This window comes from Lepisosteus oculatus, chromosome 24, assembly GCF_040954835.1.
Source record: "Lepisosteus oculatus isolate fLepOcu1 chromosome 24, fLepOcu1.hap2, whole genome shotgun sequence".
NCBI lineage: Eukaryota > Metazoa > Chordata > Actinopteri > Semionotiformes > Lepisosteidae > Lepisosteus > Lepisosteus oculatus.
The window spans coordinates 12,192,177-12,212,945 of NC_090719.1; the positions used below are offsets into that span (position 1 = coordinate 12,192,177).

General features: G+C 36.9%; 1 protein-coding gene across 1 annotated transcript in view; it reads right to left on the reverse strand.

Moving 5' to 3' along the window:
* Positions 1-2,329: 2,329 nt before the first annotated feature.
* The window catches only part of LOC102686985 (regulator of G-protein signaling 3-like), a 183,414-nt gene continuing 164,974 nt past the window's right edge, over positions 2,330-20,769 (reverse strand). Inside the window, exons 20-21 of the mRNA XM_069183310.1 lie at positions 17,282-17,410; positions 2,330-3,040 (exon numbers count right to left, since the gene is read on the reverse strand). Of these exons, the coding sequence (XP_069039411.1) occupies positions 3,038-3,040; positions 17,282-17,410 (132 nt within the window). The 3' untranslated portion in view covers positions 2,330-3,037. The remainder of the gene's footprint in view (positions 3,041-17,281; positions 17,411-20,769) is intronic.

The following is a 20,769-nucleotide window of genomic DNA, read 5'->3' on the forward strand; positions in this document are numbered from 1 at the left end:
GAACAAGTCAAACCCAAAGCAAAAGATTTGGATTGGAAATGGTTTTCCTGGAAATACTGCAGTCTCTCAGGGTGAAAGAAATCAATGAATGGGAGCTTTGTGAATTGGGTCTGCACTAGAAGTGGCGGCTGACTTTTCCAAAAATAGAAACAGGTCTGTTATACAACAAAGAGGTGCGAACAATCCCAGACTCAGCAGGAGCAAACGGTGAACTCTAAATCTCTGTGGACATCTTCCATGGTGAGCTGCTTTAGCCCCAAATTACAAGGATTATGAACCAGATAGTTCATAATATTATTGCTGCTCAAATAAGGAGATGGAAAATTAAATACACTTTACCACAGCCACTTTTTACTGTATGGTATGCCTAAGGCAAGTACTGTACAGTACCTCCGTTTACTAGAACAGTATGTCAAAGAGCAGGAGGGCCTTCCTTGTCATAAGATAGGTTACATACCAATGTAGACCACCTTTATTTGGTATTGATATATGTGTGATTGCTTATAAATGCTTATTTGATCCTCATTAATGCTTCCCAGAAGAAGGCGTTCAGCTTCTTAAAAGATTTCCACTGGGACAAAATATTGTACTCCCTCACTTCTGACACAACCAAATGTACAGTACTACTGAAATACAACTAACACTTTTTCCCTAATGTGCACTTAGCTAAAGCAGTTCTCTCTCAAAATAAAATCAAGTTATATTTAATTTGCAATGCTGAATTAGTCACAAAAATTAACATTGTGTGTATTGCAGGTTCACTGTCATTCAATGATCCCTTCATGAGAGTTTCCAAGTAATCTGAAAAGGAAACATGGAAATGTAAATAGCTTTCCATGTAAGAACTCACTGCTGATCTGGTAAGCATGTTAACATTGTAATGTCCTAAAGGATCTGTTTCCTTGAATGGCCCACACAATGTTAAAGTGAGACCCAGTAAATTCTTTTTTGCAGATTTGTTTCACAAAACTATTGACATGTACGGAAACTGCTCCATAGGAAATAGACTGATAGACAAACACATTAAGCCAGAGTGAACAGCTATGCAAAGATTTGGAAATATCCACACTGTGCTTTGGTCTGCATGGATCCTAATGACAGATTGTTGTGTTTATTGTCCACAGTACAGGGTTTGTAATTAAGTGAATGTTTTTTCAAAGCTCTGCCTAGTCATTTGGACGGCACATCAAGTCAGCTGTGTTACAAAAAGGAAATTAATCATGCTTTTAGTAAAAAAATATTGCAATTCAAATCTAGAGAATGGAATTTCTAACTTTGGCTTTCATTTTGCTGCATAATCTATTGAGCGATCAGCTTCATTGTGTTCGGGTGTGCGTTGCGATCTCTTTCCATTACCGAAAAAGACCCTGCCAGCCATGTTGAATATACTTTACATCATAACAGATTTCTCTCTAGTTCATGGCCAGACAGTTTGGTGCTCTTTCCTGTTTCCTGTAGGTAACAGGAAACTGTCCTGTCTTCACAGTATTGAAGACAGGACAGCAGATTAGGTCCATCAGGTGCAAAGCAACAGCAAAGATCTGTTCACTTCCCTGATGAACATATCATCTTTGAAAGAGCTGGGGTGAATAAAATGCCTGGTTGGAACGCAGCCCTTCTGTGTGTTTGTTGTTCTTTATGAGACATCAATTTTTCAAAAAGGAACTTGTAGAATGTAGCAGTGGAGGCAAGGAGGGCAAGTGAAGCAGAAAATGAAACATCTAAGTTATTAAAATGTACGAATAGAAGCAAAGAGTTTCACAGAACAAAAAACAATGTAAGAAATATAAAAGACAAACCACCTGACAAGGATATTTTTTACACAGGAAAAGTTGCACACATTCTGTTCCATCCTCACTTTAGTGAAGGTTTAAAATCTTTTCTTTGCAGCTGTGTATCTCCCAAATAACTCCAGCAAAATTTCATTAGAACAGAAATGAACAAAGGGACTCATTTTCTACTTTTTCAAGTGTTGTGTTACAGCACTGTGTAGTGAAAATAATTACTGCTGCTAATAGCAAATAATTAATTAGTGCCAATTACGATAGTCAATGCCTTATTCCACTTTCATTTAATACACATTTACCTAATTGGAAAATTATGCATAGCTGTCAGTTGTGAAACTGAGATAGCATTTAAAATTCCTAGATTTAAAATTCCTAAAATTCCTAGAACAGCTTTCTTCAGCATAATTTGGCGGAGGACCAAGTAAAAGGTTTATTCCATGCTTAAAAGAGAAGAGAGAAAACATAACGTTTCGGCTGTGAAGCCTTCTTCAGGTGCCACACCTGAAGAAGGCTTCACAGCCGAAACGTTATGTTTTCTCTCTTCCATCTCTTTTCAGCATGGAATAACCCTATTACTTGGTCCTTTGCAGACTACGCATGCTGACGCGGCTACTGTACCTACCTGAAACAAATTGGCTAATCTCTTGTTTCTGACTAAACAGGTTTACTTAAGCCTTTTAATTTACCAATCATGGCTAACCCTAAAAAACCCTAAAAAACTGGGGCCTCTACATTTTGTCTTTGTAAAAAGTAATCTACAAGGGTTTTTGTCACTGGGTCTGATGCAATGTATTTTCAATGACTCAAGCTGGCTGCAATGATCAATGAGTTGATAATCAAAATAACTCATTCTGGATGTTCACAGGAAAACAACTCAACGCACAAAGGAATGATTGCTTTTACAGTATGCTAGTGGCAGACTGCATCTTCACCTGGTACAAACCATCCAAGACTAAATAAGCTATGTGTCTGGATGAGCTGTGTATATCCACTCTGTCTGTGTCATGTTCTAGACCACCATTAGTCCATCTTGAATGTGGACCCATTGGAAGCTTCACCAGTCCAGGAGACCAATTCTTGCCAGATTGACTCTGACAGCGTTGTGACCAGCCATGATGATGTAGCCCATTCTAAGCACTGTCATCCCGGCTTCAACAGCTTGCAAAGGTCAGCAGATTAGGTTCATCAGGTGCAAAGCAGAGCAGCTTAGATGAAGATAGTGGAGTAAAGCCATCGATCTTCAAACCTTCTCACTCATGTGATAGCATTAAGAAAAACAGGAAAGAAAATAAATAAATGAAAGATGTCATTTAACCTAAAAAGATGCAAGAAGCAATAGGATCACTGTTGTACAGGAGGTAATGGTAACTCAGTTAAAAAACAAGATCATCCCATCAGTTCTGACAAAATTTGATGGAAAAAGGTATTATACATCATCTGTGCCTGTTGCCAGTGAAAGCATTTTAATACCTTTACTTGCCTCTGGTCAAACTTCAATTCTGGCACTACTGTCCTAGCTTTAATCAGCCACAGGTGCCATGGGTTCGGTTGTGATTCTGTTGGGGTGTGTGCTTTCTGCACTATCCCCCTCACATTGGAACTGATGTACTGTATACAACCTGTATATAACCCTGTTACCCTGCCCCTTCAAGTGTACCCCACAAAGTAGGACACAAGCCCCAGGGCCCACCTGGAATGGAAAACAGACTTTCTGTTCTTTTCCCTTTCAGAGAAGGGGTCCATTTATCAAAGGGCTTGTAAACGTTCCACAAAAGCACACCTCTGTGAGAATTATGGTACAAGTGCTCCCTTTCAAGAGAATCACAGTAATGATCCAAAACAGTTGCTAGAAGAGCTTTTTATAGTAACAAAGTTCATAAAGAGTTCACTAACATCTTTTGAAAGCCCTTTCATGATGATGATTGGAACTAGCTTGAAAAATGAGCACAAGAAGCATCTTCTTAAAACATATTATTTTTGTATTAGCAGTCTTATCGTAAAAATATCGAGCAGGATAAATGGGAAATAAATCAATCTGGCAGCTGAAATATACACGCTGTATCAAGGGGAACATCATAACATAGTTGAAAAGGGAAGTACAGTTCCACAGAGCCTAAACGTCATAGATTTAACATGCAAGAGCTAAATATAAAATGATTAATCAGATTGCACTGATGAATTCTGGATATAAAGAAGATCAAACGTGCTGTCATAACGGCAAGAGGAAATAAGCTTTCCATTTTTCTCTGGGAACCAGAGGCCAACAGAGGCAGAATCTCCTTCCAGAAGCTATAGAAATATATGAGCTTCTCCAATGTGTGCTGGAACAAAAACAGACATGAGAACCCAGTGCTATTCAAATGTGTAATACACAATGAGACAGATCAGTATACATAATAGTATCATTTTAAATATGTCTGAATTCAGCTAAATTGCGTGCATCTTCAAGGAATATTTCACTGTGATGAGGAAGGACCTGCACTGAAGGGGATGTAAAACTAGAGTTTGTCACTGCAAGTTTTGTTAATAAAAAAATGTACCATGTTGTTGCCACAGTAGGTCTCTAAGAATACTTTTCACTTCTGCAGAGCAAACTGAATTTTATAATAATGCAGATGTACAGCTGGCGCATAACAGGTTTTAAATCTGGCTAAACATTATTGTGGACTGCCAGTTAAGAAGTTCCAAGATTTATATAGACATTGGGGGGCCATTAATCAAGCTGGAAATAGTTACTTAACTCATCACCCCCTCACCACGCACGTCAAATACTGAGTTATGTCACAGTAAAATCAAGACGTGTGTGTAATGTCACCGGTGCAATAAAGAAAGGAAAACTGTTCAGGAATTACTACTGAGTAAGACTTTTCATACTCGAGAGAAAGGGAAATAGGACTGGCTCAGCAGTCTGGGATTATGAGATTATTCTGAGCGTCTACAACTGACAGAACTGTGGTGCTCAGCGCTTGCCAGCATTTTCAATTTTTACAGCTTCAAAGTGACAGCCCTGACAAAGCAAAATCAGTTCAGGCAAAGAAAGAGCTGTTTTGAAATTTGAATTTCCTTAGCATTCTTAGCAGCAGATCAATGTTGGCTTTTAACTCTGTCCTTGGGATTGGAAACCCACTTCCAGATGATTTAAATTACGTCGCTACAGTACGTTGAGCTACCCAGTCTATCACGTTGACCGTAAAGAGGTAGTTCACCCTGAGCTGCAAAGATTTTAAAGGGGTTAAATATATCCTCAGACATGAAGCCTGGAGACTTTTGCACTCCACACTGGTGTGTTTCTGGAGGAGGGACAGGAGCACTAATCAAAATAAATGTAGCTGGTGATGTCTTTTGCACAGGGTTCTGTGATACTAATACAGTATGAGACTGATATCAATTTAGCCCTCTTCCTGTAAACTAAGTTCACAAGGATCTATGAATGTTTACAAACAAGAAAGGGCCATTCAGCCTGGATAATGCATGTGTTTTTTGTAGCTACGTAAACTGAGGATCTCATCCAGGCAGTTTCTTGGAAAAAGCTATTAAATTATTATTTAAGAATGAAAGTTTGTTAGTCGTCTGGCTTTTGATGTTTCAGTTTTAAGCCCCAACAGTGTTGCGCATAGTAATTTTGGATTCACACGCTTCGCTGATATTTAATGAAATAAAAATGGTACATTTCTATTTTCCCATGAGAATTCTGGTCAAATTCAAAGCAGCCAGACAGCTGAGAAAGCAACAAAAATAATTGATTGAAGAAGAGAAAGAAGGTGAAATGGTGGTACTTTTCAGGGGTAGCTCTGCTGCAGGGCAGCCATTAAAGCAACGCTCTGAATCAGAATCTAGAAGGGGTGATGTCTGCGGGGAAAAGTGCCTAAAAATCGACATCACTCATAACAGTTTTGTTTGCACACAAATGAATAATTCCGTGATAACGAGAAAACTGGGTGGATGGACCACAGACAGGGTGAGTCACCAGGGAGCAATGTTTCCAGCTTGTTTATTGCCTGAAAACATGAGGGCTATGGGCCACTAACCATCAAAGCACTGGCAGTAAGGTAGTGAGGGATGGCTGAGAGCCGAAATGAGGGATGAGCAATCCCAGACTGTGAAAGAAAGAAGAGTGTCTTGAAGGATGGAGGACAGAGGTCAAAACTGAAAGACTGCTAACAGGCCACAAGATTATCTCCCTCAGCTCTGGCTTCTGGACCTCAGGGGCTGACAGCGGAATGGGACGCTTGTTCAGTACAGTCAAATAATGAGTACTATGCAGTTTTAGCTGTAATATAAATTCAATTACCCTAACCGAGAATGAAGGAGTGAATTGTCAGAATATAGTCTGAAACTATTAGGGGCTATTTTCAGAAAGCTGAACATTTTCCATCATTTGTGTTTACAGGTCTTTGACGTCAGAGTTATTTATCCATCCATCCATCATCAGAACACCCCTTATTCCTAGTAAGGGTAACGGCAATCCAGAGTCTATCCAGAAAGCACAAGAAGTAAAGCAGGATCACATTCTCTACATGACACTAGACCATCTAGAATTAAAAAAACAAAATGTCATGGATATTGCCGTAGATACTTATGTAGAGCAGTTCTAAAGTTAGTACAACCGAGACTTAGAAAAACATTAGTGTTCAGTTATTGTAAATGTCAGTGTTTGGTCACAGAGCCAAACTGTAGAGGTTATAGTGGTCAGAACATGTTCTCCTGAACTTGGCCAACTCTGACAAATTTTAATAAAAATACAACAGCAAATGAAATAAAGCTAACTTTGTTGTGGAGATTGTGAATTAGCTGACAGTCTGGCTAAAGGTTGCAAACAGTTTTATCAGGTCAGGGAGGAATCTCTGGTTACAGACCTGTTCAATTTCTGTTCACAGAGGCTTACAGTCTGTCAAGGCCTCAGAGAAAGGCGTGTGAGAGAGGTCACAGTTCCTTTAGAAGCTGGACAGAGGAATTAGGAAAACCAACCTTCTGTAATGATGAACAACTCTCAACTTTGTGACCAAGAGCGATTGGTTTCATAACACTCCACACAGGGGGGTTGAGAATGAATATATAAATATACTGAAGAAACAGGTCACATGTATGTCAGACAATTAACTTAAAAAGGACTTCCTTCAGTTTCATTTGGTTATTTAATAATAAATTTGGTCTGTAATTTATAGTATGAAACGGTATCACTGTTTTGGTCCTGCAAAGCTAGAAAGCTTACCAGAAATTTGATGCAATGTATCAGGCACTCCTTGATTTATTAGGAAGAATGGTGATGTGTATGATACAGTACCTACACATGGTGAGATACAGTATATGGGTACAGGTCTCGATCATCAGGATAACTCAGAAGAATGTAAAAGCATATGAACAGTTCCAAATGAGAGAAGGTAGTTTGCTCCATCAATCTCATTTGGTAGTTAGCAGCTAATTGATCCAAGGAACTAAGGATAGGATAGCTGGGAAGCTTGTTCCAGACTCCACTAAAATAATTATTTGGGTGAAGAAGTGTCTAGTAATCCCAGTTTTAAATGTACATTCCTGTAGTTTCTACTTGTGTCCTCTTGTTTTGCATTTCACTGTTAATTCTGAAGAAATTTGATGGGAGTTTGTTGATGCCATTGTGAATTTTGAATACTTGGATCAGGTCCCCTCATACTGTTTGCTGTTCAAGACTGAAAAGGTTCAGTTCCTTCTGCCTGTCAGAGTAGGGCATTCCTTTAAACTCTGGACTGTATCTGGTTGCTCTTATCTGGAATTATTCCAGAGCAACAATATCTTTCTAGTGACCAAAATTGTAGACAATAGTCTACCAGTCTTACTAGCAGATCAAACTATTTGACTTCATGACATCTCTCGATTTAGATTCTAAGCTTCTGACGATATATCCTAACATTTGGTTTGCTTTTTATTTATTCCCCACATTGTTTAGAAGTTTTAAATGATTTGTCAACATAACCATCTTTATTATTATAAAAATGTATAACTTCTTAACTTATAAAAAAAAGTGGAATGTGAGACCAAAAGATGAATTCTTATACTGTACAATCAGCATCTTTTTTTAGTTTGGATTTTTTTTTTTGTAATTTTGTAGATATTTAACGTCTTTCACCCACATAGGTGTGTTTACTCTAAAATGTGTAAAATTATGTGTATATATCATTTGTAATTCAGTAAATATTGAAGATCATTGGAAGGGGGGTAAATACTTTTGCAAGGCAGTTCAAACATCTTAGACATTTTAGGCAAAATCAGATCAAATGTTTATACAGTATGTATATATGTCTGCTATGGGCATCAAAAATTACTCAAAGCCTTAACTAGTATTCTATACTATTATATACTGTATATATATAATATATTTGACTGCTATTGAAAACACCCATTCATTTAATTAAGCCAACCACAATTTAATTCACATTGAGCAGAATTTCCACTCACACCTTAAGATATTCAATGAGTAGCTGATAAGAAGTATTACTGTGGCTTATCCATCGCATTTACTAATACTGTAAATCAAACTGACTCATTGTAAAATGTTTATTTTCACTAACATTACTTTTTTCTCTATATTTATAAAGCTAAAAGGTTATGTTTTGCACTGCAATCAGGGCTGTTGTCTTAACAACAGATGAGCAACATTTCAGATGATCATCACAGAACAGTAGTTCAGGAAAACCTGAGTCAAATGAGAAGAATAAAGCAAAATGTCTACGACTTCTGTAGTGTAGTGGATTTGCTTTTTAATGCTCTTCTGGGTGTGAATAGCTTATTGATATTTAAGTATTATTTGGAGTACCTAAACTAAAATGTTATAAAAAAAATAATCTCAGTCCCTGAGTTCACAAATTGAAGCAGCAGAATCGCTACCAATATCAATCATTTATCTTCACCTTTTCAACCACTGTTTCCCAAGGATCTGCTTCAATATACCATTGTGCATCAGATACATTGTACATTAATTCTGTGCATCCTAGAAAACTAGCCCATAGGTAAATAAAAGACGGTGTAAACCGTTAAAAGGTTTTGACAATTTAAAAACAGAACATCAAAGTGAGGAAATGCATCAGTTCCATTTTATATCCTTGATCAATATAAAGATTGTTCTTTTTCATTTTAATTTTGTCTGTGGCTTTGGGTTGCTTGCATTCATTAACTGTGTGCCTGCACATCATAATCAATGCCCATCTGGAGTGCAGCCTCAAGACTATTTTAAAAAACACACAGAGAGCAGATCGGTAGGAATATCTCATAAATATTATCAATACCATCTACAGTTACACTCAGCATTTTACTTCCCAATTACCATCTCAAAGGACTATTTAAATGCGTGGTGGCTAATGTATGACAGACATGTTTTATTATACATCATTCATCTGCACAGAATATGTCGTGGAAGTCTTTTCAGTCAATTTCTCTATCCTCTTCCCCTTTTTGCAATTACTGATTAACTATTTTAATCATGTAGTTCCAACTCTGGTCTTAAACTTCCCACTATATGTGTTGCTTTGCAGCTCAACTTTTACTGCTACAGCAATAGCTCATAAAAAATTATCCCTTTATCTGTAAACTGTTATTGATTGTTTTTTTATAGGTACATAAGCCTCCTTTGCTTTTTTTCTTAATAGGTGGGAGACAGCTGCTTGTCTAGCGTTGACAGAAACCACAGAATTCATTATTGGTGCAACATTTGTCAGTGTGGCTTTTCTCATGGGACCTGTGCTGACAACACTACCGACAATTCAATTAACCAGGGCAGGTCCTCGACAGTGAGACTACTTTCCCATTAGACCAGGAAATTTTGAATTCTGCAGTGCTAGCTTCTATCTCGTTAAATCTGAAAAATTAGAGCAGGGCGCATAAGCAGAAAAGAAACCTGGAACTTCAATCCTAGAATAAATTGTTAGGCTAGTCACACCTAAACTCTGAAAACTAATGGAACTATTCTCAAAGCTGTAAAACATTAATACTGACAAACACACTGAGAGACTGTCTCCCTGTATCCATAAGTGTCAAAAATACAGAAAGCTTTTCATACTGTAGATACTAAAGACATGTAGTAACTTTAACACCTATTGACTGAAGTTTGAGAGTTAATCTTTTTGAGAAACTTGATCAAAAACTTATTAAAATTTAAATATACTTCATAATGTGGTACAGTATGTATCTATTGTTGCTGTTCAAAGACAAGTAATCTAAGCAAGTTTTCTTGTGTTTTCTAAATACATCACAACTGTCCTCCTAGAATCCTATTGCCATATAGTTAATATACAGACCAAGATTTTCATTCAATTGATTTGTAGAATGAATTGAAAGCACAAGAAAATATTTTTTTAAAGGCCAAGAGAGAAATTGAAAGGAATATTGGAATGTAGTGTAAAATAAGTTGTTTTAATATTACAACAACAAATATAATGTTACAGTAGGTATGAAATATATCTGGGACAATAATGAGAAACATCTAAACAATGAAATGGAAATGGCTGATGTACTAAATCAGTATTCCACTGAGGTGTTCATAAATGTTATGTTCACAAATGTTATAAAAGTTAATAACAGACAGCGAAAGGATAACATTCTGTATAAAACAGTTTTAGTATATAGTAAGTGGGCACTAAAAGCACTCAAGATTCATAAATATCAATTTTGGATCCATATCTGATGGTATCCCTGCTGGTAATATATCAATTGTACTTCCAGAAGCAAGAGATGTAATTCATAAACCATTAATGCAACTCGTCCACGAGCTTCTCAAGATAGGTGTACTACCAAAAGACTGGAAAATTGCTAATATAGTGTCCATCCTTAAAAATAGTGCCTCAGACCAAATTATTTTAAATCAATAAGCCTTAAATCTATTACACACAAGAAAATAGACTTACTAGATAGTTGTATGTCTATTAAAATAATTAGAACTAGATTAGAGGATCACCCTTGTGAAACCTAGATACAGTACTAGGAAATTGTCCATATGGATTTGAAAAAGGTAGGTCTTGCCTAAACACCTTGCTTACCAGTGCAGACAATAGGTAGTCAGGAAAATGTCTGGATTGAGAACTGACTAATATAGATAAAATAGATACAGTAAGGAGCAAATGCTTACTGTACATTGGGTAATTAGTGGAGTACCACAAGGGACCACAGTTCTTTCTAATTTAGAAAATGTACCATATCAATGATCTAGACTCTGCACAGCTAGTAACAGGCAAATATGCTGATGATACAAAAGGAATGGCAAACACTGTAGAAAATGCAAATGCAATTAATGAATTTTTAGATTAGATTCAAGACTGGGCAAACATCTGGAAAATCACAAGAATGTAGATATGTGCAGGGTTTTGCTTGCAGGCAATAAAAACAAACTAAATACAAATTTAGAATAAAATAAGTACAAAGTAGAAACACTGTGCTATGAGGCTCTATTCATATTTATGAAGACACATCGTTAATATCTGTGCAATTATTTGAGGACAAAATTGTAAAAGCAAACAAATGTTAGGATATGTCATTAAAACAGTAGAACTAAATGTTAAAATACTGTTAAAACTGTATAACACACTAATAGTGCTTCATGTTGAATAAAATGTACCATTTTGGTCACCATATTCTGCAAAAGATATTCCTGCTGTGGAATAAATCCACCACAGAAGAAGCAAATACTGTATGCGAATGTCCTACATTGAAAAGGTGAAGAAACTTTTTTTTTTGAGTCTCGGAGGGCTAGATTGCCCATACAGCGTGCCCTCTTATCTTATGGACAAATACTTGACTTTTGTATTTTTCTAATGTTACGTAGCTCCACATGATGTTCTGATCAGGAAGTAATGCATTTAGGTCAACTCAGAGTGGACAATATCGGAGTGGGTTTAAAAACATTCGCAATACTACAATATTTTAGCAATGCTGTTAATATAGAAATACAGTTTGGAGGTAGTTGTCTGTAATACATCTGTGTAAAAAAGACAAAGGCAAGGTAAGGTGTACACCCTTATCTGGTGTCTTTTGTGTTTTGCGTTAGTATAGTTTTCTTGGTATACTGTTTATTGGTTAAAATAGAAGCCCTAATTATACTGTATTTTTCAGGAAGTTGCAGGATTTTTACTGATCATACAAGCATTGAGAAAGCATAAATGACAATATCACAAGTCCTCACTAAAGAAAGGATGTTAGAGTGCTATTTCTGGTTAAGCACCTACATTGTGCTACCTTCAAGTGTCCTTATGTACCCTTGCTGTCTCTAAACACTGTGCTGTTTTCCATGTAACAGCAGCATGTAAATTGCTCATTTACCTTGCATTAATTATGTTCATTAGCTTAGCCAATACAGGACAAACTATTTAATATTTGCACACAGGGTTGCTTCTCCAGGCAATATTAATGGAAATGGCTTTTAGTGAATAAGATCCATCATGTACATCAAGCAAGCTTAAATTGTTGTTAGCATATTTTGGATACATGTGCTTAAATGTGCTTAAATGTGTGTGGAAAATGAGCTCTAAGTTTAATTACAAGCATGTCAGTAAACCACTAACTTAACCAGCGTGGAAGGTATAATTTGGAATGTGAAAATTACTTTCTAACTTTAAGCAGAACTACAGTATAAGGTTTAACACTGTGGTACAGCACCTCTACAGCGTTTCACGACTACTGCATAACTCTGCGGCACATAAAGCTGTCTGTATTTTACTATTTGCTTTGTCTTTGTAGTTTTTGTTGATGTTTCACCTATTAAAGCTTTCAGTTTCAGTATTCCAGTTTTGATAAAAAATTAATCAATAAAAAAATTTGGTTCAAAATTGTGTATACATTTCTTGTTTGGGACATCGCTGTAAGGATGTTTATTGTATGTTCTCAAGGCACTGTAGCTACTGACCCTTTATCTGAAACAAGATTATTCACTTTATTTAAGATAAAGCCTTGTATTGGTGAAGGGTAGCTTGAAGTTCAATGATCGTTCATCCTAGTTCATCCTAATCAGACTCAGTTCTCGAGAAATAACCAATGGATACAGTTAGCCAATTCTACAATGTTTGCATCTGCATCCAAACATTCCTTCAACAGAAGTGGATTATAGTAATTCTAAAACAATTAATGTTGTCATTTTAAGCGACTACTAGATTTACTGTACCAAAAACATAATTATTGTATGTCTCCAATTTCCATATCATCTCAATGTAAAAACTGCATCACCTCATAGATAGTTTGTTTCACTCTGTTGATCTCTGAACAACTGTTTAAAGCACCTGCTGAAAAGAACTGAAGTGCACAACAAACAGATAAAGTGTAGAAGAGTGACAATCACTGATGTGATTTATTAGAGTTGAATGGAAAACTTACTCATCATTCTAGTTGGGTTTGCAAATATTGCCAAAATAAAAACAGCATTTGAAAATAACTGGCAGAACAGGTTTACACAGGTAACCCTTGTAATGTAATGAATACTAAATCTAATACTAAATAGTTTGGCTTGGAAATCATTTGCTTGTTTCTAAAAGACTCTCTGTCTCATACAAACAGAAATCAAAATTTGACATTACCATTTACTCAAGTTTGGATCTAGAAACGTTGCACAAAAAATACCTTCAGTCCTGACCAAATAAAACACTCCTTGCGTTTTAGAAATTCTATTTTAAAGCTACTCTGCAAAACATAAATCAGAGCCAGTAAGGTGATTAATCAGGCCACTCTGACCTAGGGGTCTGTATCAATACAACAGTTAATTAATGAAAGGTCATTTTTATCAGCATTTAGTTATGATCTTTAAACTAAACATTGGCACACAAGCTACTATATGTAACAGCTTACGTAGATGTATTTCAGCACAGAGCACACTGCCCGTAGTGCTGTATTAAAAAAACTTTAGCAATGCTTAGACAAAGCCTCTGGCCAATGTGCACAGAAGCTAATTTGTTTCGGATTTCTTCTGGCTAATGCGAGATCACTTTCACAATACAGTTACACAGTAATGAACTCTATCAGGTGACACTCGTTGCTCATTGTTGCAGTATGACTCCTGACAACTGTATTACAGCTAACATTCTTAGTAATAAAGATGTTAAATATTCTCAAAACAGGATTTTGATACCATTGTAAGCCATGAGCTGTGTTTTTTTACATATATATATACAGTAGCAGTCACAATTATTAAAAATGTTCTCAATGTGTTGGGTGTTTTGTTTCTATAGCTGTGGCTTTAATTCCTTCTTGTTTCATATTCCGTTTAATTTTTTAAGTTCTCCCGGAGAACTGGCTTTTCTCTGTGCCATACTGTTGAACACTGTTTGGTTGTATTGGAACATTATACCCATAATAATTAAAATTAGGTAATAGTAAACTTGATGTTTAAATACATAATAAACGACCCACTGAATGGATTCCATATACTGTATACTGTATCATTAAATGCAGTGAACAGTAGGCATTACTGGAACTACATAACTACAGAGTACAAATACCAACTAACTGAGGACCAGGTGATGACTGTGGGCTTTGTGAGTAAATCTGTGTGATTTATGTGTCCTGCCATTAGAAAAGGATAGTTTAACTTTATTTGCCTCTGTTAATACACTGAGAGGACTTGATGCAGAAACCAGCAAATATTGTTCTGGTTTCATGGACTACAGAGAGAGTCAAATGTTTTCCATACTTGTTTCTTATTAGAATGAATTAATAAAAGTAAAAAATATTCTGTTTATAGTGCTTCCGACTTCAAACTGTCAGTAGAATTCTGACAGAATAAACTGTGAAATGTACTGTAAGTGTCTCTAATCTCAGTGCTCCAGCCTCAGTCTCTACAGACACAACATCCCATTTCCTGCACTTAACAAAAATCCGGTTGCAATTAGAATTTTAAATTGCGGCTCCACAGGCAAACTCTACATGGTTTGTAAAATCGCAACTGTTTTTGACATCGCGGTGAAAAAGAAAAACGAACGCACAATAAAGGGATTCCAGATCTCCGATTCAGAAGCTGAGCTGAGAGGTGTTTGCGTCTCAGAAATAAGTAAGAATAAATCAAGCGAGAACAGATGACAACGCTGACTATTTGTAACTTACACCAGCGTGCAAGAACTCTATCGACAACATGCAGGTCAACCTCGTTGAACCTCGTTAGGAAAGGCATTGATACAGTAGAAAAAGAGGTCCAGGTTGTTCCTACAATATGAACATTTGAAGGTCAAAGGGTCTTTTCGTCTACAGTAGTATCTATTGCCTAGCCTTTTTTGGGGGGGAAAGTTTGCTTGGTGACATTTGGATTTAGGTTATAGTCCACACAGCCAAAGCTGCATGCTGAACTCAGCTAAGGTCGCTTCAAACACAATCATTCATGAATTAAATGCCAGCCAAGTAACTCTGTGTTTTCTTAGTAAGCTTCCTCCTAACAGCTTAAAGCTCTTTTATTTCCCCCTAAAAGACTATTCTTGTTCCATCTACTTACAATTTATTACACACAGCTACATCTTGGGAGAAAGCACTTAACATTTGCAACTGCGTTTGGGAGACATTGCAAAATCAAACATCAAGTTACCATGGAAAACCCCTTGTAATTTATAGAACTCCTGCGCAGTATTAAAAGAAAAAAAACATCTTTCAAAGTTCACAGCAAGATTTAGACAGTCAGTTAAAAAAAAAAGCTTTGGAGACTTCCTTATCATTAGGAGAGACTTATAAACAGATGAGTCATCTAATTAACAGCAGATCTCCAAGTTAGCAGTGGAAACTATAAAGAGCAAAAAGTTACATCCTTGATTCTTTGGCATTTATACCAGGACACTGGGGAGATGATAAGAGGAAGTACTCAAGGGGAACTGGAGTGAGATGTCTTATGCCTTCACAACAGGACACATTATTTTTCCTCAGCAGTGCAGAGTACTGTAAATCAGGACTTATCCTGAAGGTTTGGCCAAATATACATCTTCAGGTAAACAATACTTAAGCCCACCCAGTGGTGGGACAGCACACGCAACAGACTACTAAAAGTAATGCAGTAGTTAAAGCTCTGAATTCAGCAGCCTCCCCTTTAGGAAAACTGATATTAGTGATGCTCAAAGAGCATTAAGGACCACCTAGGAAGCAGCACTGAATAACATTGCTCTGTCTTGTAAGTGAAAAATAAAACTATCATCTGAAATCATGTTAATCCTGAAGATTTTATTAGAACACTCTTGTCACATGCATCAGCTTCTCATCGCATTTATACTCAGAACTTTCTGCATTTAGTGGTTTTGTGTTAATTTTGCTTCAGGTTATTAAACAGTTAAGGACACCGACTTCACAATGATACTGTAAATACTCCCAGCTTTCCCTTTCATTTTTAAATGGGTCAAATCTCAGCTCCGCAGTACAGAGTTTTCACATTTTATCCTCGTACAAAGGTTAGTCTGAGAAAAAAGAAAGAGAAAGCACCTTGATACGGTACTTGGGTATAAGGCCTGCTGTGGGTCTAAACTTTCGAGTGCAAAAAAGCAAAGAAAACTCTAATTGATCATGCTTTGAAAGACAGAACCTTACAAATGCATTTATGTGTGATCAGGTAGGCTATGTATTTCTCAAGAGTTGTGGTATCATTCAATTAAGGCACTGTCTGAGCTGGGATCATGTGAAAAGAAGAGAAGCTATTTTCATCCCTGCGTAATATAAGACCACAGGGCTTTTAAACACTTAGGGACAGAAAAACATACTTCAGTTGAGTACTGCAGGCCACAGCTGATGAAAGGACCAGCATTACAAGTTGAGATTCAGAGGTATAAATCAAGTTTATAACCTACATCTTTTAGTGCAACAGTTTGAGAATTGGAGGACAGCATCTGTAACAGAGCTTCAGAGTTGGAAACCGCTTCAAAGCTGCATAACAAATACAAGTGAAAGCATATACAAGGCTGAAAAATACAGCCAAGTGCCCATTTAACTGCAAGAAAGCAACAAACATGCTAGTGCTGGGATTAATCACCTGGAGGCAAAACTTTAGCAGTTCTAGCAATTCCTGAAGCCACCTGTCTGTGTTTAACAAGATTTGCAAGTAATGTTGTACTATAATTAATTTCGTGTGTTGTGTACATCAAGCGAGAGCCGACATTCAAATCTTTAAAAAAAGATCACGAAAGATCTTATAAAGGATTACTTCTGTATGAAACAGTGATCCCCATCCACCTAATTCATGTCACATTATTCACGATGAAGCACAAACAGCCCTGGGATTCTTGATTTTAGGGATATAATACCAAATATCTGCCTGAGGACACATGAGACGATGATCAGGAAATATATGTCTAGTTCATCTTATTTAAACCAGCGGTAAATAATAATACAGCAGAGCATTTTGTGAAAGGCAGGACTGAACCTTGGTGATAAGTGGCATAATTGAGAAGGCATCTTGAAACCCAAAACATCTGAGGTACCTTCAGATGCAGAACTCTCGGGGCTCAAAGTGCCCCTGACGCTAAGGACAGTAATCGGCACGTTCTCACCTCAGAGCCCCAAGGAAGACAGAAGTGGTGTCTTACCTTTTCCCCTGCGGCAGGTGTTTCTCTGTGCTGAAGCTGCTTGGCGATGTTCTCCTTCAGACACTGGCACACGCGTCTCTTCTGCTCTCCCGAATAGGCTTCCAAACTTAACAGGCACTCTGACTTCTTCTGACGCAAAGAGGAAAACACACAAAGCCGAGGTCATTACCAGAGGCACACACGTTTCTCTCTTCTTGAGTGAAAGCTCCTCTTTTAATGGGGTGTCTTCAATCCCAAGTGCTTTCTGCTTATCTGAGTGCGAAAGTGAAGCACTCTCTTCAGTAAGGGGAGAGAGAATAAAAAAAGGAACTGCTTTGTCTGACATCTAAGGCCCTAGAGTTGGTTGTAAAAAGGGGAAAAAAAAGCAACACACTACTGTAAATTTAACAGCAAAAGACGTCACTAGCACTCTTTCAACTCTAGGGTGTAAGTAAAGCTTTTTTGCTGGAAACCAGTAAACAAAAGAAATTGTGGATTTACATGCTATGAAGAAGTCACTTAGTATATAGGGCTTAGCTTCTAATTTCCTTTGTCTTTATTATTCCTTGGTCTTTATTAAGAGGACATGGTTAACATAGTAATGGAATGCATTCTGCGGTATCAGGACTCTAATAACCTAAACATCTCACCAGCTGGTACTAAGAAACAAAATCTCCTCAATTTATTATGCTGAAACAGATACCAATGTGAACTAAAATAGTAAGACAAATAGTACACTTTTTGTAGAGAGCTGAAAATTACACAGCAGGGTGTTTGATTGTCTATAAAGGGATGGAATTTTTTCGACAAACTCACATTTGGTCCAACACTGCAAGCAATTGGACTAATGCTTTTAGTTGTGATAGAAAACTAAGAAAACTGTATGTACTGAAAAACACCATAGTCTACAGAGTGACTGGCTCAATTCACGATTATTTAATTAAACCTCTTTAGGACTGATTGATAAATCACACGTAATACTTCACAGACAGTAAAATTATAAAAAGACAGAATGATTAAAGATTTAGCCAAATCGAATCAGTGATCAATTGTTCTATCTGTAAAAAAAATACATTGTGTGTTAAAGATGTTGAAGACTTGTGAAAACAGTTTTAAAGGACCAAATTAACTGACAGGCTCTGCTGGATAAGACTTTTGAGGAGTGTCAACTTCAGAGAGTGTGATAAATGCAAAGCTCTCCCACCATTACACAGCACCGACCCTTCCCAGCACAAAGCTTTGGAAAAGAATCTGTCCACACCCCACACTCCAAGAGCAGACAGTGCAGATATGTTGTGTTCTATAAATGATCATGTGATTCTGTAAATAACAGCTGGAGCCTCTAATTTGAAAAGGTTATCATTCAGCATAGCACAAACTTCCTCTTTTTTTAGTGCGGGTGAATCGATTGGGAAAGAGATCTAAACCAACATAGTAAACAGAAAAAAAAACAGAGAATCATGTTAGCTGTTTTGTTAAGGTCACAGGAATTACATCAGCAAATTCTTAAGACATGCCCTTTAAAACACTTCCTTTTTTCCAACTTTCATCTTTTGAGGCATTTTTTAGTAGTTAAACCACTTATAAGAACTATAAGCTCTTAACTTTACCACAACTGGTTCAAACAAGTAACGGGTATTTTACTAGTGCTGGCTTTTACAAAATCCAGATTATATTACTGTACAAGTGTTCTCAAGACCTACTTAAATCCAAAATAAAACCATCTCAAGACGTAACTTTTGAAAGTGCAAACGCTGTTTCTGTTGTGATGTCATAACACTGCAGCAACAGAAATATTCAAAAGTAAGAAAAATACAGTAAATAGTATTTTATCTTTATGAAGCAGATCTAAGTCAAGTTCCAACAGTTCAGTTTTGTGGGTCCAGTATTTAAGCTTCCAGATCAGGTCCTCAGTCTAATGGAACCCAGGATGTTGTATTATTATATTTACCTCGACGTTTGAAGATGCAGTGTAAGTTCTGAACCATAACCTGAAACACCCTGTTATCACACAGATCTTTCATTTAGCACAGAAGCCTCATGACTCTAATATGCAGTCTAGCTGATGACATCATCTTCCTCACTCCCCAGACTGAGGAACTGCTGACAGAACAGAGCCTCAATGCCTGATTATCTTCCCATATAAAGGTCTCCTATAAAGAGGTAGGCGTATTCGATTTGTTAGCACTTTTGCAGTATCCCCTGCTTGAACAAATGGAATATCATGTTTTTCTTACCAAGCTTTTTTCATGTCAGATTGGTCTACTTTCTCTTTAGCCATTGGAATCTGGGACTGTAGAAATCTACAACTATTATGCAAGTGGTTTTATTTCTGAAGGAGGATGCCCTCAAGGAAAGATATTACTAGAAAAACATCTGCTGACTCCTACAGTATGTAAATAGCTCCCCTTGATTCTTAGGAAATTTAGTTTAATTCTTTCTTTACACAGCTGGGTGACAAACTGTTAACACTACCAGAGCTGTCAAACTCTCTCTGGTATTTTCTACATCATCTCTGCTTGTTTTGTGTGAATTGGAATTCTGCAAATGGTTTGTTAAAACATTATGTTAGCTACAGAGTCACAAGGGAAGAGAGCCTTTTTATTTACGAAGTTGACACAGCGGCACAAGGAACACCATCTAAATGATGAACAGTACACACTGTAGTCTTCCTTGACACTGAACGGCAATATGCACGCAGTTAACTGCACAGAGACAAACACTGCAGCATCTAGAAGCTTGGTTTTGTGTATCATGCAGATCCTGTCATATACTCTCTAAGCAAAAGGCTGGTATTTATACTACTGATGCAGAAATGCTATACTGAAACTACACACTAACACATTAGTATGTCAATTTGTCTGAAAATACTTTGTATAAACATTCTTCCTCCCTTTATTAGAAAGCAGGACTGAATTTTCAACCTTTAAACCTACTGACAGCATGGGTTTAGACTACTATGCGGCAGAGGAATCTTATAGCAAGGGATTCACATGCTACAGCTGAAGACATTAGGAGACCTGAGATTAAGATTGAGGTAATGCAGTAGTGCAGAGCAGCCTCAATAAAAATTCCTTAACTGTCAAACAAATCCAACCAACTACAAGCACTATATACCAGATCCCCGCCAAAGTAATGAAAAATTCCTCTTAGGAGAATAAGTGTAATGGTTTGAGTTGCAAAATAGAACAGTGCACTATCTCTCCATGTGTTGGATAAGCAATGTCAGAATCTCTCACCTTTTCACCTTCAAAGACTTCATTAGTGGAGCTACTGTTAATCCTCCTGGACTTTGCCTATCATTGTTATTTTATGGGATTTACTTCAATTTTCTAGGTCTTTTTTATTCCAGTTTTCAATCTAGAAAAAAGTACATAGCCTAAACAAGATGTTTTCCTCAAAGGACCAAGCTGTCTAATTTCTCCCTTTGGTTGGTATTAGAGGAAAGGACTGATAAATTCTTTAACATCCAACAGTTATTTATCATATTTACCAGGAGGGAAGATAGA